The 24,755-nt window shown below is 42.8% G+C and overlaps 1 protein-coding gene across 1 annotated transcript in view; it reads right to left on the minus strand.

Moving 5' to 3' along the window:
* nfixa (nuclear factor I/Xa) overlaps positions 1-21,324 on the minus strand; it is a 113,371-nt gene extending 92,047 nt beyond the window's left edge. The window contains 2 exon segments of the mRNA XM_080518037.1: positions 14,343-14,426; positions 21,197-21,324. Of these exon segments, the coding sequence (XP_080374163.1) occupies positions 14,343-14,426; positions 21,197-21,199 (87 nt within the window). The 5' untranslated portion in view covers positions 21,200-21,324.
* Positions 21,325-24,755: the final 3,431 nt, after the last annotated feature.

Below are 24,755 nucleotides of genomic sequence, written 5' to 3' on the forward strand. Positions count from 1 at the left end.
TTTTACGGTTAAAGTACAATTAAAGAAACCGTTTTCTAATCTAAAGGTGGCATGAATTAATTAAACATACATACTTTCTGAACACGAAGTTGCACATGAAAACCGGCTTCTTTGGTAGTTTTTACTACATTTATAATTAACTGCATGGTACATGGAATCCTGGAAAAAGACAAGAGACAGGTGCACACACGCACACGCACACGCACACACACACACACACACACACACACACACACACACACACACACACACACACACACACACACACACACACACACGCACGCACGCAGAACTGACAAACAAGAGCCTGTATTTAATCATCCCCCAGTTTGTTTATTAAGCGGTGGTCAGATTTTTAACTTCTAAACTGTCTAAACGACATTGCAAAATTCCTCCTTTTAGACTCCAGAGGGAACATTCAAACAGTATTAATTCCTCTGCTGGGAAAAGGGACGGCCATTTCCCGGAGCAATCCATAACATCTGAATATAAAAATAAATATGAAGACCGGGCGTGCTCTTAACCCCAAAGTGAGGAGGGAAAAAAAAAAAAAACCTGCCTGGAGGTTTGATGGCGTTGTATGTTTTTCCTCTGTTTCACCCACACAAGGAGCAACAATTCCACCCCCCCCCCCCCCCAGCTAAGGTACACTCGCTGTTCAGACCGCAATCACCATTTCTCGAGCTTCTTTTTCTGTTAATCATCCCTTTACTAAGCCTCTCCTTTATCTTTTCCCTCGCTCTCCCTCGCTCACTCTCTGCTGGACGCCCCTGCGCCAGTTAACACACCACAAGCCAGAGGGAGGACCGCAAGAATGCTTAAATCAGCATAATTAGGCCTGTGTGTACTTTAAACACACACGTTTCCCCCAAGCCTGGACCCCTGCCACCCGAACACCGCTGCGTACGCCGCCACGGCCTGTCTCTTTGAGTCAATAAACACAAACACATCAGCAGTCAGCCTCACAAACGTTTACACAGCACGCGCGCACGCACACACACACACACACACACACGCACACACACGCACACACACACAAATACACAAATACATATTGAATACACAAGGCGAAAAACGATGCAGTATCTTCCGTCCACACAACTTTATCCCACCGACTGAAGCTACCACCCTTGTACAGCTGTCACTTCCCTGCCCTTAACCGCCATCACCACACTTACACAGCTTGACCCTTTACAACGTGTGGCTGAAGGATGATGGGGGAGGGGGGGGCAGTTTAATATGGGAACTCTGCACTAAAAAGCTGCACGTCTGTTGAAAAGCCAAAAGAAAAATTCAAGCACGAGCATGCACTGAAACAATGGCAGGGATCAACAATTGGGTTTGTGGTTTTGTCCCACACACATCTGCATGTGTTTTAGGTTTCACTGGTGCATTAACAAACATCAGCCTCCCAGTGACTCCAAGGTGCCCAGCTGCATATGGGGATTATCAGTAGTCATTTACAGACCATTTAATAATAATCACCACCATCCAAAACAAATCAGTCGTAGCATGTGATATTTGAATGGCCAATATAACTGGGTGAGTGGATTATATTAGCGAAGACCAGCACTGTGTAGACAGTATTTGACATCCCATTTTATATGAATGATCACACAGGAACCCACCCGCTCCGTAAGCAGCTTATTATTGTGTTTATCTGCAGCCCGGCGCTGCTCATCATGTGTGTCGGCGTGCCTCCGTGTGAGATAAGAGTCACAACAGACGACACCCATGAACTGGAATGACCCAAGCACTCACAACAGAAAAGTGTGGAAGTCAGTAAGTAAAGCAGCCTCCTTTAATTGAATCCAATAAAAACATGAACTCCCTGGCTGAGGAGTTTGAACACTCGCAGCTCCCAAAGAACCTTCAGGAGCAGATGAACGCTGAACTAAAAGACACTGGACGCAAGATTTAAACTACATTTAAAAAAAAAAAAAACAACATAGAAAGCTTGATAGGTTTTTATTTATTCTGAATTCTAATTTTGTTTCTTTAAAAAAAGAAAATGCATTAAAAAGAAGCAATTCCAGCAGTGAATAGCGATATACAGTATATACTTACGGCTGCGTTACCATGGAGTTTATATGTCACTAGAACACAACATGAACTTAATTTGATTTCCATTTTTAACTTCCACCCATCTCCAAAAAAAAAAAGTCCCATTTTAAATGGCCTCAATGTACTTTTCTCTTGGCATGGCAGATGGCTTAGCTTGCTTAAAAAAAACACGGTCTGCTCAGAAAAAAAAAAAATGTTTGTCCTTAATTGTTTTATCGAAATGGTGTGATACTGTTTATAAGTGATGAAAACCAGTTCCTCAGAAGCCATTCTGCATGTCTCTCTTTGTCTATCTGTCAGCCTGTCACACACACACAGACGCACACACACACACACACACACACACACACACACACACACACACACACACACACACACACACACACACACACACACACACACACACACACACACACGCGTCATGTTTGTGTTGCTCACACAGCTGTGGATCTTGCACAAGGTTCACCCAAGGTAAAGATATGGTATATTACGCAATGGCTTATAGATTTTTCCACCCCTGGCGTGCTGCCAGCGGCGCGCAGCAGGAGTGAGCGAGAGGGAGAGAGACAGAGAGAGTCAGAGAGCAGCACACTTTGTTCCACAAAGTCTGACTCACTAACTGGATTCACTGGTGGCGAACGGGAGCACAGGCACTGTGACCCGCAGACACAGAAGGCCGGACTCAAGTGCGCGTGTGTGTTCACTTGACGCTGCTTGGTATAAAGCACTTGAAAGGGTTATTTGTGTCAATTCTTCGATATATATGATTATCAGAATGGGGTGGCGGGGGTCGGGGGTTTTCAGTTAAGGTTTCAGTGGAGTGCTTTACACTCACATGCACAGAGAGTGCAAAAATAAATGACCTTATGCAGCCGTTCGACACGGTGGGGTGTCATGGTTATACAGCTTGCCTTAAGCATTCCTACCTGATTGATACAGGAAACACCTCAACACAAGTTGAGCGCGCGCGTGCAGAATAACAACCCGTTTGTGCTGATTTGATTATTTCTTCTAAAATACCAGTATCAATATGTTAGGTTTTGGCACGATTTCTGTTCTCAGGAGCAAGCAAACTTATTTGACAAAGCAAAACAGTCACAAGTCTCTGGCGTTTTGCTGTGAAAATGCATGAGCAAATCCCTTTGACGTGAACAACAAAAACCCTAATGTGCGTGCATGACAGACATTTCGGTGCAGACAACTCTTCCAAAAAGAGACTTGGAAGAGTCAGCAAGAGCAGCTCAATCTGTTTTGAATCAGAAGCTCGCCTGTCAGCATGATCAATCTGAATGTTTTCTTGATTTACTTACCGAGTACGTGACATGCATATGTTAATGAAACTTGTGCGCTCCTCATATCAGCTTTGTCCATATTTTCCCGCCTGGATTAAGGAGGCAGACATACTGTTCACACGCAAGGCAACAGACATGCATTCACCGAGCTGATTTGTCCTAGATCTCACACACCAAGGTTACCCTACTCTTTTAATTGGGCCCTTGATGCTCGACATAGGGTGTACTTCCTCTAATTAGCTATATCTATAGCGTATGGGAGGGTGATGAATGCATGCATGTGTAAAATCCTCTTTTGAGCAACTCCAAACTAACTAAGAGCTTTAATTTCACGCTAGGCTGCATTGTCCCATTCACTGGGGTTACCCCCACCACCCCAAAAAAAAGAGAGAAAACCCTCTGAGAAAATGAAAAAAGAATGAAAAACACACCCATGGGTCCCAGAGGAGGTGGGGGGGGGTGGAGAAAGAAAGAAAGAAAGAGAGAGGGAGAGACAAACAACAACAACAACAGCCGAAGCTCATCCTTAAACAATGCAGACCTCGCACTAACCGTTACTTCTCTTTTAAACTGAGCTAATTGAGGAGCTGGAGGGGCTTGAGAAGGAGATGAAGGTGAAGGGGAGTCTGTCTCAAGCAGCTGCTGGAAGACGGCAGTTCACTTGATCTTCTCATGCCGTTGGTTCCTCGTTGGTTCCTCACACTTTCACTGTTTTGGTGAGCTCATCCCTCTCTGGCAAACTAGAGGCTGTTCACGTTGAATGGCTGCAAAGCGCTAGTTGTTGCACCTTTAATTCTTAAACCTGAGAAAAATAATAACAGTCTTGTGCAGGGAGGATGTGCAATTATCATTCAATCACATAATCACTTTACAAACCAAATTTTTACTGCTGGCCAAAAATAAAGTGGCATCTGCATCGTGAGCGGTAGACCAACAAAAGCTTTGAGGGATAATTATGTATATTTGATTTTGAGTACTTAATGCCTTAATGACAGAAACTAGCAAAAACTGAACTGTGAGAGATGTTCCCAGTAGGAGCGAACAGATGACATTCAGACTCCACTGCTTCTCCGCCACATGGCTGTCTATCTATCTATAACATATGTGAATGTGCAGTCTGATTTCAGAGTGTGTGTGCGTGTGTGTGTGTGTGTGTGTGTGTGTGTGTGTGTGTGTGTGTGTGTGTGTGTGTGTGTGTGTGTGTGTGTGTGTGTGTGTGTGTGTGTGTGTGTGTGTGTGTGTGTGTGTGTGTGTGTGCGCACGTACCGTATGGCTTGGTAAACAAAACTATATCTCAGACCAACATAAGACCGCTATAGGGGCTGCCTGCTTCCACTGGCCAGAGATCAGCCTAAACCTAATCCACACTAGAAGGGAGAGGACGAGGGGAGGGAGAGGCACCACGTTTTCACATCAACACACACACACACACACACACACACACACACACACACACACACACACACACACACACACACACACACACACACACACACACACACACACACACACACACACACGCACACATATCGGTCACACAAACACATGCCCATCCATCCAGGGGACAGCCACCTATTACCCTGTTGTGCCAACTGCCTCGGTTAAGCATGATAAATCCATTTTCTATGGGCAGTCAGGAAGACTGCACAGATAAGGGATAAGCAGAGCAGCACAGTGCCGGATTTAACCCACCTCCAAGACTGTTTCACACACGTTCACTCAGACACACACAGGCAGAGGAGGACTGTCCTCAGGCTGCCTCTCGGTTGTGTTTTGGGGCCTTGTGGGCTTTTCAACTGCACATTTGGGCTATGTTACAAAACAAAACTAATATTTAAGCACACAATTAAGTCTGTGCATGTGATGCCATTTCATGTATTTAACTTGACACATATCAGGTCAATTTCTCTTCAACTGTATTCAATATCTACGCCGACGCTGTTTTACTGATTGAGACAATTTGCGCCATTTCCCCTGCACTCATTCTGGGCCAAGCAGTGTAAGGTGGACCTGGTCTGCCTCCAACAGAAAGGATGAATTAGTAAAAAGAACACAGTGTACCCCTGGGTTCTGCCTGCAACCCACCGCCTGCCTGCCTGCCGTTGGCCTGCAGTTGGCAGGCCACTTTTGCCCTGCTTACCGTCCACTACAGCAAACCTATTCTCTGCCGCCTGTGCTGTGCCTACCAAGTAGCTCTGTGTGTAGGATTAGCTGTGTGTGTGTGTGTGTGTGTGTGTGTGTGTGTGTGTGTGTGTGTGTGTGTGTGTGTGTGTGTGTGTGTGTGTGTGTGTGTGTGTGTGTGTGTGTGTGTGTGTGTGTGTGTGTGTGTGTGTGTGTGTGTGTGTGTGTGTGTGTGTGTGTGTGTGTATAGCGCAAAGTGAGGCCGGGAAGACTCGGTAGTATGTTACCAGATCATGATGCAGGCCCACCTCAGCTTACAGCGGCACCGCGGCCGTCTCCGTCCAGTCCCCGTGAAACCAGAGGCGAGGGCTGACGCAGGAGAGACGCTGGCCCGGGGGGGGGGGGGGCGAGAAACGCGCACGCACTCACCCAGCAGCGATGGCCTCGGCCTCGGCCGCGTGTTTGTCAGTGAACCCGACGGTGTTGGAAATGAATAAGATCAAATAAAACAAACTTCAGCTTAAAGTAAGAGTTTCCCATTTCGAGGATCTGCAGACCAGCAGCCTATAACTCCATGCAAACTGCTTGTGTGGGCTCTGCACATATTGCCACACAGACTGTATGCCTCTCCATATGCACGGATTCACATGTTTGGTTGGGATGAAAGTGCTTTTATCTCCATCACCAAAGATACTGACTTGTAAAAATCACCACATTCTGTTGCCATGGCTGTGGTGTGGCTACAGTATGTATAGATTTCCCTTCATGCTTTAAAGTCCTTTGCCAATCTACATGGTGGAGTGAATTTCAAGGACTTATTTGATCTCCAAATCTAAAACCCTTAAGATGTGGATATAATCGGGGATCAATCGTTTTTGAACAAGTACTGAGCAAGCAAATAAAACTTTTCTACCCCCCACACTCACACACACACACACACACACTTGTGAACCGTGCAGGAAATAGTTAAACAATCTTGTGCACATTGTTAAACATCTCCGAGTTTTCCTGCCTCAAAAAGTTGGCAGGAGTTAATGAGACACGCTGTCGTCTATATTAGCAGTCCATCTCATTTGGATAAACGGGATTTAACTGGAGTCTGAAATAATTGATTTCAAAACGCAGCACATAAAAGTTTTAATTAACGACACCTCCTCGACCTCCGCGACGCATTAAAATTTCATGCAAATGCGCTTCCGTCGTGCGGAGGTGAGACAATACCGCACAGCCCGTGGAAGAAGAAAAAAATGCAAGTTTTGGCAAGTGCATGCAGGCTTCGCCACTTCTGGCTGCTCGGGTTCATCACCTACCAAGACCATTCCAGCAAACCTTTTATCAACATTAATAATGCATTGTAGATTGTTTACAGCAATTTTGCACGTTTTCTGCGATTTCTGAATTATTTACACAACAGACGAAGAACACAGTCTTAATGGGACGGCGGCAGCCCCCCACTTTACGCACGTCAGCGCGTATCCATCACGCGTCCGTGTGCGCAGGATGAGAACGCCACCACTTCAAGAACAACAGTCTGACTTCTGGCAGCGGCAAAGTACAAGACCATTAAAACTATCAGAGCGAATTAAAAGCAAATGTTCGAGTCGACTTTGGCTTACAGGTGTGAAACAGGCAGTATATGATCAGGGTGGCTTTTGAAGTTAATTTTTGACTGCCGTTATCTTAATTTCCTCTAAATACAAACACGGACTCTCAAGGAGATATGAGAGAATGCAAACAAATCAGCCCTGCTTGATATCCATCACTGGACCCGGAGACGCAACAACAGCAGCCTCAGCAGATCAATATGTACGGCGCATATGGGCAGCACGCGTCCATGCGGCGCTCGTGTGAGAGGATCTGCTGCCAATTAATTTTAATTAATGGAAAGAAAGAGGAAACTCGATGCGGACCTCTGCCTCGTACCACCAGGCTTGGAAAATCATCTGTGCTAAATATGCAGTAGGGCTGTCGGACTTATTTTACTGGGCGAATCAAATAGACTATTGATTAGAAAATGTCTCTCACTGTTTAAAAGTCGCCTCGAAAAAAACAAAACAAAACAAAAACCAGAAGCATTTTTGGCGATGGAGTTGATTTTGATACAGACGTGCTGCTTTGGCAATGGAATAAATATATATTTTTGCATCGTTTTCTTTCTGACAAACTATAAAAAGTGTGAGAAAGTTGCTGAGGTCTGCGCTGAAGGCCTGGAATAACACCGAGAAGGAATCCTGCATGTTTTCCATGAAGCTCTGTTTTAGGAAAGGAATGATTACAATTTTCTGCTCCGTCACGTAAATATGCATGGTTCCAAATATAACTGGAGTTTATTGAGTATAAGCGACAAAAACGGAGAGTCAAAACTGTTCCAATGAGAGGAGGGCGCAGGGCCGTGACCTCCAGGTGTCAATGAACGTGGAAGTCATAGAGTTAAGAGCTAAAAAAAAGCTGTGTAATTATAATGCTAAAGATTTTTTAACAGTATACAGGCATTCAAAAAAGGTATATTAAAAAAGGGGTTAAAAAGGGGTTAAAAAATACATAACTATATATAACAGAGTATGAGCGAACATTAACTCCTGACTGAACTGACCTCACGAGAAAAAAAAACAGATAAGTGAAAAATAATATACTTAATTGCAATCATTGTATTCAAACAAAAACGTGTAAGAGAAACCGTGAAATATAAAATATAAGCGCATGTGTGCAGCTCAGCGCATGCTGAGATATGCGGAGCGCACACGCGGCGGCCTGAAGCTGCAGACTCACCGAGCGCACTTCTGCATTTCTCGTCTAACTCCGCACTGACTGCAAGACATATGTGCATCTGCAAGGTGTGTGAAGTTGTCTAAATCTATATCTTTCCAGTGAGAAACCAAAAATAATTCCCGAAGAAAACAGAAAAGGTCAGCCATAACTTGACCTTTCATCTAATGCGCTTTGATTTGAAGTATTTTAATTCACCGACTGATGTACTTATACACGCTCAAATAGTATCTTAGAAAACACACTAATACGATGAGAAATGACATTAAGAAGTAAGAAGTCAGAATAGGATTATATCATTTAATCAGTTTAAAAGTGTCTTTGCCCAAGATTCTTATTTTTAACTATTTATTCGAGGACTTTATTTTATTATATTACTTAAACAATTAATACCCGGAAGAGAAGCCTACAATAGAGGTGGCAATAATAAAGATAATTGTAGCCTTGTACTGTGGCGGCAGAATTGCTTCCTGGTAAAGGACGCCCAAAAGGTCAAAACGGAGTCTATAATTTGATATTTCTGTGTGAACATTTGTAACAAATATCCAGATATGATATATTATTCCAAATATTGTTTGAAGCAAAAATGAAAAAAAAAGAAAAGAAAAAAAGCTTAATTCATTTATGTGGAAAATCTAACCTCAAACCACATGGCCTTGGAAATGTATGCACATGGTGCTGCAACACTTTATGAACGCGTTAATTTCTCAAAAAGTCCTGACGGTGTCTTTTAAATGAGAAACTATATGAAGTTACAGAATTAACACATGGTGGGGTTTTTTTTTTTTTATTTGTATTATTATTATTAGAAGAATAACTGTATTTTATCTTCGAACCAAACGAGAATCCCACAGCCATACGCAAACACTCTCGGCATGAACTTTAAATTGCCATTAGGTTCAAATAGTTGGCTGTTGTTTTTGTACTTTTAAAGGAGTGCGTTATTAAACCGGGGTCAAATAGGACCGCGTCCACCGTGACCCCAAAAGACTCCCGCGGCCGTGCGCGGCTGCAGACCGCGGCAGACCTCCCTCATAGCCGCAAGTCACAAACCCGGAAAAAAAAAAAGAAAAGAAAAAAAAAACCCTGTCCTACACAACTCCAGATATTGAAACTTCATCATAGCCCATTACAATAATCGGTCAGGTCGATTATTGCCTCGGGGCGTTTGTAATCAGGCTCGTCGCCAACTGTCAGGACACGCAGCCCTTCTTCCCCTTTCCCCAACCTCCGTTTTATATAAAATAGATTTGGGAGAAGCGCCATTTTCTCTCCAAACCATGCGCAATGAGACGCACAGGAAAGCCCGTTGGAGAAGTGCCACTAAAAAGAAAGGGGAAGGGAGAGAGGTGGAGAGAGAGAGAGAGAGAGAGAGCGAGGGAGAGTGAGGGAGGTTAAACACTATCGAGGAAAAGAGAGCAGCGTTGGAGGGGAACAAAAGTCCTCAATGCGCAACAACTGACGCGACAGACAACACTGTACGGCGCATACAGTAGAGGCAAAGCGCCACACCGGAAAATAGAAAAAAAAAAAAAAAGAAAGAAGGAAAGAAGGAAAGAGAGCAGCGGAGAGGCGCACTGAAACGGCGATTTGTTCCGTACCTGTGTCAAGCAGTAAGGGGAGTACATGGTGGTGTCTAGAGATGAAAATTGGAGGAGTTGATAACAAAGTTGGATGGAGGTTCGCTGCGGTGCCGCATTGCAAAGCCGCTGTGGCTCAGTCCAGGCTGTAACCCCGCCTCGCTCACTCGCTCGCTCGCTCGCAGTGAGACGCTCCGCACCAACTTTACTGCAAAGTTTTTTTGCAGCTCGCTCTCTCTCTCGCTCTCTCTCTCTCTCTCCCCCTCCCTCCCTCTCTCTAACTCTCCCTCTCCCTTTCTCTCTCTCTTTTTTCTCTCTCTCTCTCCCTCTCTCTTTTTTCTCTCTCTCTCTCCCTCTCTCTCCCTGCCCGCTCTTTTCACGTCGGCAAAACTATATACTTAAATTTTTCTAGGCATTATAATTTCGACATGTTTTTTTTTTTCTTCTTTTTTCAATAATTCGCTGCCGCTTGTATTCCTGCAGCACCGGAGGCGCTTCTGGTCTGCCTGTGATCGTCCGTTCAGCGGGGCGTTCTGCGACCCCGGTGCAATAGAAAGTTATTCCCTGAAACGTCCTTATTAGTTTGATGTATTAGTAATAGGACTAATGGTCCTACAGGGGCTCCGCCTATGTTTTTCGAGAATATTAGGATATAAATCTATCTATCTATCTATCTATCTATCTATCTATCTATCTATCTATCTATCTATCTATCTATCTATCTATCTATCTATCTATCTATCTATCGATCTATAATTAAAGATACACTTCCCAGTTTGCCCTGGACTGTACCCTGACTCACCCCTGCACAGTTTTTGTGTTCACGAGGCTTTCTTAAAGTACTAGATGTTTGTTAATCTATTGTTATGTACAAGATGCAGCATTTCAAAATCATACTGCTCTTGCACATGCACGAAACCTTTTGTACCAGTCTTTCCCCAGCAAAATGCACTGCACTGCCTTCTGTCACCTGTCTACCTGTCTGTCATTCTGTTTGCGTTCAACAAATCAACAAAAGGACACAAAGTTTGTCCAGATTTAACCCAAAGAAGGAAAAAAAAAAAAAAAAACCCACTGTCAATGTTTGTCCTTCAGCTGGGATTTATCAGTGACTTTATGGTGCTTTGTACAGTGTTTAGAAACTTTTTAAATCTCTTGTTGTATCAATTAAATATTATAAATGTTTACAGAATCTTTCTACTGTTGGCAAATATCATATTTTTAACTTTGTTTGATAAACCTGTCTTAAAGATCTTTGCCAGTGAGCGCAGAGCAAACACAAGACAGTGATTGAGTGGGCCAATTCCTTCAGAATGATCCCTTTTTTTTCCTGTTTTCAGCTCCTTTGGTCTTGTGAGGAACGCAGAAGAAAACCCAACAAAAGTTTGACCAAAGAAGAAACAGAGAAGTTTGAAACTTCCAACTCAGATTAGACTGTGGTCTGTAATCAGCCAATGATTTGGACTGAGAGTAAAACCCCTTCTGCTCTACGACTGATTCAAGTCCCTTCAGTTGAATAAGGAGCATATTCTTATATTGATACGTTATTAAAATTAATATGAAAGCGTGCAAGTGACTGCTTTCGATACTGCTGAAATGTCAGCCTGAATCAGTTCCAATTATTTGTATTCAAGTTATTTTATAAGGAGTACCGGCTGGAAGCGAAGCTTGCCGCTGTCAGCTCCGCTTCTGCTGATGATGCTCTTTGTTGATTGTTTTTGGGCAATGAGCTGTTTATTTGAAATAACCACACCTATAAAGTATTTACAGTACATTCACTTTTGTATTTTCTCAATATTTCTTGAGATTACTCTGAATTGAGCTAAAGTCTGAAGTTATTACAGCATGTTGTAAATTTGACTGTCTAAGACCGTCATTTATTCAGCTGTGATACCACTTGATTTCCTATTTTGCTCATATTCAACCAATTCCATGTCACATTCCAGCCTTATATGCATGTATATGGAGACAAAAGATACCTGAACTCGGGCAAAGTGGTCTAAACCAGCCTCATTGTGACTCCTATTGTATGGAAGCGATACACTCTGTTTCTAATCAGGCTTGGCTTTATCCTGGCCCGCTCCCTGCTCCTCAGCCTAATCAAACTCATATATGCAGGCAGAGTGCCTGCAATTATACATAAGCCCCAGCCTTGTGCATGTGTGAGAGAAAGTGTGTGAGTGAGAGTGTGTGCGCGAACATTACCGCTTGGAAGTGCATGCGTGTGTGTGTGTGTGTGTGTGTGTGTGTGTGTGTGTGTGTGTGTGTGTGTGTGTGTGTGTGTGTGTGTGTGTGTGTGTGTGTGTGTGTGTGTGTGCATGCGTGCAAGGGTGCGGTTTTGGGGGTTGAAGTCACCCCAGTGGTTGAATGCCAAGTTTTTCAGGGGGATATGAAGCTGTGCAGCTTTACGAGACCTCGGCCTGTGTAGGATACTTAGACACTCACACCACAGACACACATGCATACAATGTACAGTATATGCACAACTTACGCTCGCGCGCACACACACACACACACACACACACACACACACACACACACACACACACACACACACACACACACACACACACACACACACACACACACACACACACACACACACACACACACACACACACACACACACACACACACACATAGCGACATACATGGCCACAAATGGTCTGGTGGTCAAAGATACACTGGCACAAAAAAGCAAGACAAAGGAAAAACCACCCTGAAAAATACAAAATAACAGTAAAAGAAAGTCAAACATATCGAGGTGTAATGTTCTTTTCCAAACGTCTCTCCTCTTTCCAAACCACACCCCACCACGGCACAGGCCCAAACCCCAAAGCCTTTGTGGGCTCCCTCACTTTCCTACTTTTTCTTTCAGTCTACTCCTTTTTCTCATTCTCAGTTTTTCTTTAAAAGAGATTTCTCCTCCTTCTCTCTTATGTTTTCCTTTCATATTCTTTCCACTGTCTTCATCGCATATGCTGGCCTTTTCATCCGATTTCACAGATAGTCGTCGTCTCTTGCTTCATGTCTGGAATTAGGTGTCCATCTGAGTATTCAGCAAAGAAGCTTGGCTACAGCAATCAAACTATAGCAACCGCAGGAGTTACAAAACACTGCCACTCTGCTTTCTCTTGCAAACTCTGCCTCCGACCACAATCAAACAGTCCTGTCTCAGCGTCACCTCTGAAAGCCCCCCGAGCACTCAGGGATCTCGTGGTTTCCGAGACTACATTTACCATTAGAAAGCACATGCGAAAACCATATGGTGTGTCTAAAGTTAGCATGTTGTGGTCTTCCATTGACACACAAGCACAGCCCATATACTTGCTGTTTACCATTGCCTGTGGCTAGGCCATTAAATATTGAAAGTGATGTAGCATACTGATACTGCCATTAGCATGCTAAATGTGTGAGACAGGTGGTTGAGGCTGCCTTTCAAAAGGCAGGAAATATGTGGACGGAAAATATGTGTAACTGTACCGTTTACTACGCCGTACAGTGTAAATATTGTTTGGGTAAGCTGTTTATGTGTGCTCTGGGAAGGAGCACGCCAGTCAAATGCATACAGGCATATGCAGTCAGAAAGAAATGGCTGACTGGCCGCTATGGCTAACAAGCATATCATACACACTGTGGATCCCAGAGACTGTATGGATCTGTTAGCAATCTGAGTGTGTGTGCACAGCAATGTGTTGCGCCTGCTGCTTTTTATGTGTTTACTGTGTGTAATTGCTGCTCATACGTTGCACTCAGACTGGCTTGGATTACTGCAATTCTGACATGTTTGTACCCAGCAGAAAGAGAATGTATAGCTTTATGTTGCCGTCTGATGTCATTCTTCCTTAAAGTAAGCCAAAAATGCAACACTGCATTAAGCAGGACAGAAGAGTTGTGCTTCGGTGATCTGAAAGTTCAACCTGAAACAAACGGTATCGAAAGTACATATTAAAATGGCTCAATACAGCTTTTCATGCAAGAGGTATGTTATATAAAAAAAAAATAAAAAAAAAATGTCTTCAGTTCGTAAATTCAAGAATTTCACTTTTTTATAACAGGCGTCTAACTTTTGTCCTCCATCTGAAAGAAATATGCGCAGGCTGTGTTGTAAAGCCAAAACTTCAAGCAAGCATGAATAATACTTAAAAAAAAGAAGAAAAAAAAAGAAAACAGGCTGCCAAAAAGTTGACATTTTCAGGAAATATAGTGTTTTATTTTCTAGAGAACTGTTGCCACATGGCAGCAGAGTCACCAGAAAAATCCAGGATGACATGGAGAGCCCTTTACAGGAAACGGACGTATGAGCATGCTGAACAGCAACATGAACACATGAATTCCAGAAGTAGGCTTATTAGTGAATAAGTGAAAAGGTGGGAGATGATACATAGTTGGACAAATACAGGGTGTGTGTGTGTGTGTGTGTGTGTGTGTGTGTGTGTGTGTGTGTGTGTGTGTGTGTGTGTGTGTGTGTGTGTGTGTGTGTGTGTGTGTGTGTGTGTGTGTGTGTGTGTGTGTTTACCCTGTATGTATCGGACACGAGGAAACATTCAGGCATCCCTGGGCCTCTCGTAGGGTCGTCGTTTACCAGGTAGGTGTCAGTAGCCTGAGAAAAAAAAAAAGCAAAAGTTAAGTTACTATTTACATTTTTTGACACACAAAATGTGTTATCATATCATGTCACAGATCTAAAATGATTTTTGTATAAACCTCCTTAAATGATGCAGTGGAATATAATAGACTTTGCAACTATTTTAGCCACCGAAGATTGTAACATTTACCACAGACCCAGTTTACCAGGTATTAATTTTTCTTACAATAAAAGATACCACAGCTACTTGTTTTCAGGACAACAGCTGAAAAAGAAAAAAGAAATAAATTACTAAATGCATTCTCTTAAATTAGCCTGACCACAACTGGAGTTTTTTTGCTTCCTCAATCCATGCAGGAGTCTTATAACCCGTACCGATTGCATTTTATCCACAGAAGCGCCACAAGACTTGCACTGTAAAACTCCAGTTGGATTGTCTGTAAGTGCCAGTGTGTATTCTTGTGTGAGTGTGTGTGTGTGTGTGTGTGTGTAGGTGTGCATTCAGGGAGCTTCATTTGTATTCTAAGTCAAGCAGGCAGGCGGGCAGGCAGGCAGGGTTCTGGCAGGGCCCAGAGCTGTGAAATAGGCTCTTCTTGCAGTTCTGCCGTTGATTGGATCAACCTATCCCACTCTACTTAGCTGAAGGGAGCCCAAATCCCACAGCCGCTGTGCCGTTCTGTGAAATCCTATTTCATTTCACAACTTTAACGGATAAAAAAGCATGCGCGCACGCTTGTGCCAGCCCAAGACCCCATGCCACATTTATTTATTGAACAGGAGCAGAGAGAAAACAGTGTATCTAGTTTTGTATTTAATTTAAATGCACACGCACAGATAAGAGTCCCACTTGCTCAAAAATATAATCGCCCCTACGTGTATATACATTTTTTTTTTTTCCACACACGTGTTCGCTTCTCCTTATGCACAGAAACACACACAGGCGCACACCAGTGCACACGTGCATGCCACTTACGCAGACACACAGACACAAACCCCATAATAAGAGCCAGACGTTGGCAGACCACACAGCCCTGAGTTGTGGTGAAAACAAAGGCTATTCATATCCTTCGCAATGAGAGGTCTGTACAGCTAACTCTCTTTCTCCCTCTCTCCCCCGTCTCTCCCCTCAGCTTTTTATTACAGATAATCTGCACTCACAAACCTTCCATTTTTCTGCAATTGTGTGATTTCTAATCATCTTTATTAGTCCATAAACATGTTTTTTTTTGTTCCCTGAGTCTCTTTTTATTGCAGAGGCCCTTGACTCCTTGAGGGGGCAACACAGTACCTATTGTTTAGTTTTGAGATGATGATGAAGCCAGGAGCAGAGTGAGAGAGGCCTGCTGATAAGACCGCAATGCATCATGGGAAAGGGGGGGGGAGCAGGGTTCCTCAGGTCTGTGCGTACAAATATGTGCTGATGCGCATACAAAAACACAGGAGACAAACTGTAAGTACCTCAAGTCTGCCAGGCCACATGAGTCTGATAATGAAACAACGCATCTGATTGGCTGGCGGTCAGACTAATGGCCCGAATCCACAGCACCTGTGTGGGGGTCCACACCAGTGTGAGCCTGCCCACTACCAGAAAACATACCACAGTGCATCAGGTGTGCTGGAGCCTCTGTGATTGGCTGCACCAGGCCAGAGACAGGGTCAGGTGCACAAGCTAGCCTCGTCGGATTGGTTGAGCCGGACCCAAAAAGCTGCGGGTGAGAAAGGGCTGTTTTCATTGGCTGCCACAGCCTCATTCTGCTGGTGAATGGGTGTCTGGGCGGATGGCACTGGGACAACTGGGAGCGTGTGAGGAGACATACTATTTGAGAAAATCTTTGTGCATATGTAGCTCTTCGTATCCGCAGAATCTCAGCATTACCAATCCTTTAACTCGACGTCTGGAGGAATAATATAAACACACAAAAAGCAACTGCTCTCCAACAATAGATCTTTAGCTCTCATCTCATATTAACCAGCTGACAAAAAGGAGTTTAAATGCCCTTTTTATGTCGTCAGCCAAAGAAACAGGTGCTGATGAACCTCAATCCCATTGTGCAACAGTGAATAACATGAAGCTAATGAATAGGCTAAGCTCTGTACCTGCCACTGGGGAGGCCAGAACATACTGACTCCCTTTGTAGTAAACCCCTCAAAAACTCCAGGCCCCCAAACACTCTCTCCTGCAGCAGTGTATGAATTATATATTGTACTATATATATAGAACATATGCCCAGCCCATATGGCCAGCCCTGAGCGAAAAAATCTCAAAGCCCTCCTTAATTAACATTTTAGAGGGAAGATTTGGAGGCGGGAGATTGAGTCAGTGACCTATTTGGAGTCCATCATCGCCCAATGCAAATGTGTTAATTGAGACAGATTTTCCTACTCCACAAATATGTGGAGTAGGGGATGCAATGGAAAAAAAAAATTTTTTTGTTTCTTTTTTAAAATGTGTTGTTGTCCAAGCCATCTGATTTAAGGTATGGGTATAAGATTAGTCTTGAACTGTCTCTCCTGCTGCCTTTGCTGACAAAAGAAGACCCCTCTCTCTCTCTCTCTCTCTCTCTCTCACTTTTTTCCCTTTCAATCTCACTCCGTCTTCCTTTGGCTCGCTCTCTATCTGTCTCTTTCTCTCTTTGGGTATATGTGTTGACGACCATATGGCCAAATTCTTTGGAGGTGAGATCTCCGAAACCTGCTCGCACACTTGCGCGTACACTCACACGTGTAGTGACACACACACACACACACACACACACACACACACACACACACACACACACACACACACACACACACACACACACACACACACACACACACACACACACACACACACACACACCTCCACAGAGCTTTGTGTATGAAAGGCCCTGATGGTGGAATTTGTTCTCAGATGGCTCCATTTTAAAGCACATGAATGGCAACATATCAATGATCCTCCTCTCCAGCTTTATGTCTCCCTGCATCTCATATTAGCGCGCGCGCGCACACACACACACACACACACACACACACACACACACACACTAATTTGCCACCTACACACCAAAATGTACACTGCTCTCACACCTGGTGCAGTCATCGTCTTGTTTCCAAAAAGGATTTTTATTCTGGCTGCTGCACAATCCTCCGCCACAACTGCTATCAGCACTGTCAGTCCATCTTTTTTTTTAAACCGTAATTATTATCACCACTATTGTGTCTTAACCACGTTTTTATCATCCCGACTTGGTGGCTGAAAATACCACTGCCAAGTTTAAGGCACAAGATGAATATGGGGAAGGGGGGAGACAGTCCAGCCAACCTGCGTGAGATGGCAACCACTTCAAAGACGCCAGGCCGCACCGGCGATCTGTTCCACGTTGTGTGAGGAGTGTATGAAAGGCAGAAATGGCCGCCGTGTGAGTCCCTGCCAAATCTACCTCGGGGAGAAATGTTGGAAAAATATGATTTTTCACACAGCCATCTCTGGGGGTTGACGAGAAAACAGGAAGACTAAGAAGGAAGATGAGAAACGGACGGGCTGCATTAAAAAAAAAAAAAAAGTATAGATGGATGGCTGAGCATAGTGGGGCTAATTATTTCACTCTACTTGTGGGTCCTGAAGGTTTGGTTGGGTCAGAAGTACAGCCAAGATGCAGAGCTGAAGATTTCATTTGGCTTAAATGTGCAGTTGTGTTTTACACAATAGTAAATGGTGGGATTCTGGATAAGGCGGGAGGCACATGGCATGAACAGTCAGTTATGAACTGTTATACAAGACTGACTGCAGAATATATTGACATTTTCAGATGACTAAAGCATTAAGCATTCGAGTTATCAAAGGTGATGAGAGGTAAAACTTATGAATGCCACTTTAATTGATGTGAAACTATTCCAGGCTTGACAATAGACGTCTTGTCTTTATATAAATAAAATAAATGAAAAAAAACACCCTATCCTTTCACCAAAACTGTTATGATGAAACAAGTTTGAACAGAGAGCGCATTGTGACACACCCCAAGATTCACTTGGCCTGGCACCTTGCCTGTCAACTACTGATCTTGCTAGACAGGATAGGCTATGGACTGTGTCCTTAAGATAATACCATGCCAATTGTAACACTGAACTTCTTGGGCTTCAGCATATCATCGCCACACCACTCGCACCATACGCCTGCTTAGTGCATTTGGTAACTCAATACCGCTGGCACCCCCTATTCCTACATGGCTTCTTATTGAAGCTTTCTTTTTTTTAATAGCCAAACCACACTCAGTTAAGGTCTAACTCCACTGGCTAAGTGCATTTAACAATGAGGTTTGGGCTGGTACAATCAGCCCTTTGTGTCACACAAGAACTGATCCATGGGGAGATTTTCTTGTGGTTATGGTTCTAATACAGCCGAGTTTACCACAAAGACTAGGAAGCATAGAGTTACATTACAACACGACCGCGCACGCACATATGCGCGCGCGGAGTATGACTCAATGAGGCAGCACATTAAGTAAATTTCAAACGCTTCACCCACTTTCAACTCAAGCAAAATGATACTGAGATGATGAGAATTTATTTAGTAAGATACAAAGGTTCCCGCCCACCTACCGACTTGGCACCAATAACTTTCTTCACTTTTACTTGACTGACAGGTTTGATGGTTGGCATGTTTTCTCTACAACAACCACAGCTCAAGCAAGTGTGAAATTATAGGCCTACAATCAAAACACACAGAGAAGCCTACGATCATTGCCAATTACGAACCATTGTCGAATGACTTTCTCATCTTAATAAATATCTTCAATTATTGGGAAACTTGCCACAATGCAATTTAACATTATTGAAGTGCTTGCAGAGTTGTGCAGGACAAACAGTTTCACTCGTTCCACAAACTGAATATTTAGAATAAACATTCACACCCTGCCTTTGTGAGAGAATGAAATCAAATTGCTCCTGTTAAGTAACAAACCGAAGAGGCAAGTGGTTACTTTCATATTCTTTGTTTGTGCTTTGATAGATATCACCTATTTCCTTTTAATTGGCCAAATAACACTTTAACATTGTCTTAAATATAATCACATGGTGTCTTGGTTAATATAAACTAAAACATTTCATTTTGAGGGACTAACTCCTCTGAGGTTCCTCAGTAATTAATGACATAACCTAATATGTAACAGCACTTGCAACATGGTTAAAAAGTTGTATTTCCACATTGATGAAAAAGGCTGAGCATTTTTAAGTTACTTGGTATTTTATGATGCATGGTTGTAGTTTTGACACAACCTTAAACGTCAAAAGGTGTTATTTAAATACAATTTTAATGAAATAAAATGCAGTCAAAATCTGAGATCCAGGTACAATTTGAATCTCTTGAGCTGAAAATTAAAAAAAATATTGCTATTTTATTATGCCATTCAAAAGCAAATACTTATTACAAATCCACAGAGGAAAACCTGAATAAACAATGTGAAATACATTGTTACATTATTACATTATTATTACATTTAATATTTATGTGTGCTAATGCTGCTAACTTTATATGTAAAAAAAAAAAAAAAAGGAAAAAAAAAGATGACTATCTTATTGTCCTCCGATTTTCAGTTGGGTGTTAAATAATGGGGTGTATTAATTAAGGCGACTTTCTAAGATCTCTTCACTTGTTCCTGGGGCACAAAGACGGTCTGTGTGTCACCTCAACCCCCCCCCCCCCCCCCCCCCCTCCCGAAAATCGCTATAAAGTGTCATCAGTCGCGCAAATGAGGTGCCCATTGATTAAAAAAAAAAGAAGAAGAAGAAGAACCCAGCAGCCTCTGACAGAAAAAGACAGTCCGGGTGCAAGGTGGATGTATGCAGCTCTGCACTCCACCGGCTTATCTGCGCTCTCACAGAGCAAAAGAGCCGTCATCATCTAAAAACACCCGCATACTGTCTCCATGTCTTCGCTTTTTAGATCTGCATTTGCGTTTCATTCTGTTTGATCTGAGCTGTGCAGAAGGATCAGCTTCCACGTTGACAATCGGTGTCTACAGGGCCACTCAAACGCCTCTGCAAACACTCCAGCCTGCACACTGTTAACGCATCACAGAAGATACACTGATTTCTACTGGGCAAGGACTTTTTTTTTTTTTCTAATGATAAATTAGAAACGCAAACATGGCAGCTATGTAGGCTATTTGGAAAAGATTTTAAAAATGGGGGGAAAGACGATCTTAAAAAAAAAATGTAAATAAGAAATAGTAATGTATAAAGGTATAAGTTATGAGCTGCAAGAAAATATATTGTTGAAAATCAGATATTTAACAATCCCTCTTTATCTATCTATCTATCTATCTATCTATCTATCTATCTATCTATCTATCTATCTATCTATCTATCTATCTATCTATCTATCTATCTATCTATCGTCTAGATGCGGTCAAAGTGTGTGAATTTGGAGTCATTGTAGTTCTCAAATTTGGCAAGTGAAGAGGTGGTCACTTCTGCACAAAACATCATCACTCTGCCACTTGGTCGCGCGCGCACGCACATATAGACAGGTACCATCATCATCATCATCATCATCATCAACATCATCGTCATCGTCACCATCATTATCATTATCATCATCATCATCATCATCATCATCATGTATGGCAGCAGATCAGACCCCGAAGTCTAATCCATGTCTCATAAAGTCCACACAGGTATCCAGGACCTGAAATAAGTGTGTGGACGCAGACAGTTAAACAAAACGTGTTTTGTTTCATTCCAGTCCTATAGACTTTACCCTATAGGCCCAACAGAGGGGAACTATTGAGTTACACAGCACGTACCATTATAGCGTAGGGAGATCTGCCAACCCTCTCAATGCCCCATTTTCCTTTAAAAGTTCAGCTTCCAAAAAAAAGTGAGAGAGGGAGTGAGAGCTGAGGGAGGAAGACTTGGGTCTCTTCGCTGTTGCCGGAAGCAAAAAAAAAAAAAAAGGGACCTTTACACAAGTCGGCCTTAGGCCCAGATAGAAAAAAACAAAAAAAACACGTTCTTTCAAAAGTGGGTCCACTCTGCGAGAGATAGGAGGAAAAGAGGACAGCAGCTCCGAGCCCCTCCGTCTACCGCCGTTTGGCGTCAGATGCGCCCATGTCCAGCAGAAAGAAGTCAGCGAGACGCCTGCGCCAAAGTCCCGAGGTGCGTCCTTCAGCGGCTAAACTTGTCCAGCAGATAGGGAGACGCAAACAAAACAAAAAACAAACAAACAAACAAAAAAAAACTCCCCGAAATATTATCAATATCAACGATTTAAAAAAAAAAAAATGGACGGAAGAGGTGACGCAAAGTAAGTTGTGTTTATATTATTTTTCCGTGTGCAGCCTTTGCAGTCGAGCAGCTTCTGAGTCCAAAACGTGTCCAAAAGCAGCTGTCTCCAAACGCCGCGCGTCCGATCTGTTTTACCCTCGTATCTCTCGCGCTCTCGCTCGCTCTCTCTCTCTCTCTCTCACTCTCACTCTCTCTCTCTCTCTCTCTCTCTCTCTCTCTCTCTCTCTCTCTCTCTCTTCACTCTCTTGTTCCAAACACACACAAACACACACGAGCACACACGCGGAGTTACACACGAACGGGGGGACACCCCTGGTCCCTCGCCGCCTCCTCCTCAAAAGCTGACGAGATGAAAGAGCAGCCTGCGTTTCGCTCCTTCAAATCGCTGCAGCCTCCGCCGAAAGCGAAATGCCTGCACAGCGGCGGCGCGGACCCGAGCGGGGCTCCGGGTGCCTCGGTGCGTAAAATGGAAGCTTTCCGTGCGCTCCGGCACCGACAGATCGCCTCCCTAAAAAAAAAAACCAACAACCCCAAAACAAAACCAAAAATATATATATATATATATATTTATATATATTTATATAACAGCTACTAAATCAGCTCGCCTCATCAGCATGTGCCCTGTTTACACGTACACACACACTCACACACAAATAATAGCGGGGGGAATTAGGGCAGTTGTTTGCGGTGACTGTGGGTGGGGAGGGGAGGGGGGGAGGGGGGGCGCCGGTGCGGTGCGGTGCGGCTGGCGGCGGCTTCGAACGGGTGAATTATTAGGTGAATTATTAATAAAGCGAGCGGTGTGCAGTCTGTCGCGGTGAGAGCAGGAGCGACCAGGGAGCAGCTGGGGCTTTAGGAGCATTAGGAGGACCAGGGGCTAAATCACGGACTGCGGGGATTAGGGCTGCGTTGGCTCCTACCTACCGACAGCCTACATGCGCTCAAGGTTTCAGAGTGGCACCGAGGGCACAGGGCTGAGCCGCTCTAACTTTTGATTTCCGTGGCTTTAAGCGTTACGACCTGGAGCAGAGTTCAAGCAACAGGAAGTCCCAATACGGACAAAATAGATCCTTAAAGGATTTGCAAGAACGTCTTTTATCTTCAGTATCTGACATCCTTCAACAGCAAAAACAAACTAAACAAACTGTTTTTCTAAATCGTAAAGTATACCGCAGCGAGACACACAATTGAGGTAAAATGCATCCCGTTGATCACATTTTTTCATAAAGATGAGAACTTCAAGCTCAATGTAATAATATATTTTTGACAAATATGGTCTTGAAACCTGCTCCACACTTCACTAACACAGATCTATTGCCACTGAATGACGCAGCGAGGCCACGTAATTAAATATGTCAGATTTACAAAGTGCAGACTTTATAGCAATAAAATATCAGACTTTGGGGAAATTAGTTCAGAACACACACGAAAGACATTTTTAATAAAGTGCCCATTGTTTTTTGGGGGGGGACTTTAAAGTGCCAGAACCAGCAGAGTACCACCCCCCCCCCCCCCCCCCCCCCCCTCTCTCAAAAAAAAAAGAAAAGGACAGAAAGAGTAAAACACATGTGGACACACACTCCTGTTATTATTAGAGCAGTGGCTGAAAGGAAATTCAGAAATGTCAGCGGAGTCTCAAATTAAGAAATCTGGTAATTTAAAGGAACCTTTACATGTCCTGGAAAGAGGGTATTAAGTGTTTTGTTATAAATGAATTTGGCCAGCAGGACATGTGGGGACACCGTGGTGCCCCACAAGGGTCTGGCACAAAGAAAACTCCCTCCAGAAAATGAGCAGCAGAAATAAGTGATTTCATTAAACTTAGGGAACAACACAATTTCAGAAAACATGCCTAAATGAAAAATAACAAATAACCAGTGAAAAGCCCAGAGCAGCTTCTGGCACTGAACTTATTGGCTGGTCATCTTTAAAAATTCACTTGTTTCTTGTTTCAGGCTGTGCTGTGCGAATGGCTGGTTCAACTAAAGGCAACCAAATACATAATTTCCTTGTTACTGCGCATGGATGCAGCACCTGATCCTTACTGTCAAGTCTCGTCCCATTTCTAAATCAATGCTTTTTTTTTGTTGTCAGTTTGTGCGTGTGTCGTTATCTGCTTCCCCCACTTACCCCCTTAAATCAGACGTCTAATGACATTCCTCCAGCATGACGGTTTATTAATAATTAAATGTTGACCTCCCCACACATTTGGCCACATTAATTAATAATTTCTAAATGAATTTGTTTTTGTTTCAGCCTAATTTGGATTAAAAATGCGTCTGTGGTGGGACGACATGTGGGTTTAATTACTTTATATTTTCTCATGGTGAAGTTTAGAATTTATTTTTTTTTCAGAAAAGAAAGGCCTCTCTGCTCCAGATTCTTAAAACCACAGTGAGAATAAGAATGCATCTCTAGTTTTTGTTTGTATCTTGAGTTTTAATTTCTTAAATATTTGTTTTGATCAATTTCTATTATATTATCCAAAACTCGATTCTAATAAATAATGCAAAAAGAGAAGATATGTAATTAAACACTGTGTCTATATGGTGATCTGCAAAGTTTCGCCTACCTCCTTTATTAACAACTTAAATTTAATTCATTTTTTTAATTTATTCCCTACCAGAAAAATATTTGACGCAAGCCAGATTTGTTTCAATATGAAAAAATGAGCCTTTTTTACTTTGTAAGGTCCTTGATATGTGTGCCATATATTTTTTTTCTCTCTCTCTTTTTTGCAACATTTTTGCAAAAGTACTTTTATGAATGACATTTTTCTAACATCATAACTGCAACAATCTACCGAGGCAAAATTAGATTAGCTACATTAAATACAATATATATCTTATTGATGAAAATAATCAGAAGAGTGACTGATGGACTGAACTTGTATTAACATATAAAAACACGCATCCAATAATAATAATAATAATAATAATAATAGTAATAATAATAATAATAATATTAATAATAATAATAATAATAATTTTAAGTTGATAATTTATTTGTTAATGGACAATCAGGAAACGTGTCTCAAGCACCTGTAAAATATTAATGGTTTAAACCGTGGTCAAGCCT

This window comes from Blennius ocellaris (assembly GCF_963422515.1).
Source record: "Blennius ocellaris genome assembly, chromosome: 3".
In the NCBI taxonomy this organism is placed as follows: domain Eukaryota; kingdom Metazoa; phylum Chordata; class Actinopteri; order Blenniiformes; family Blenniidae; genus Blennius; species Blennius ocellaris.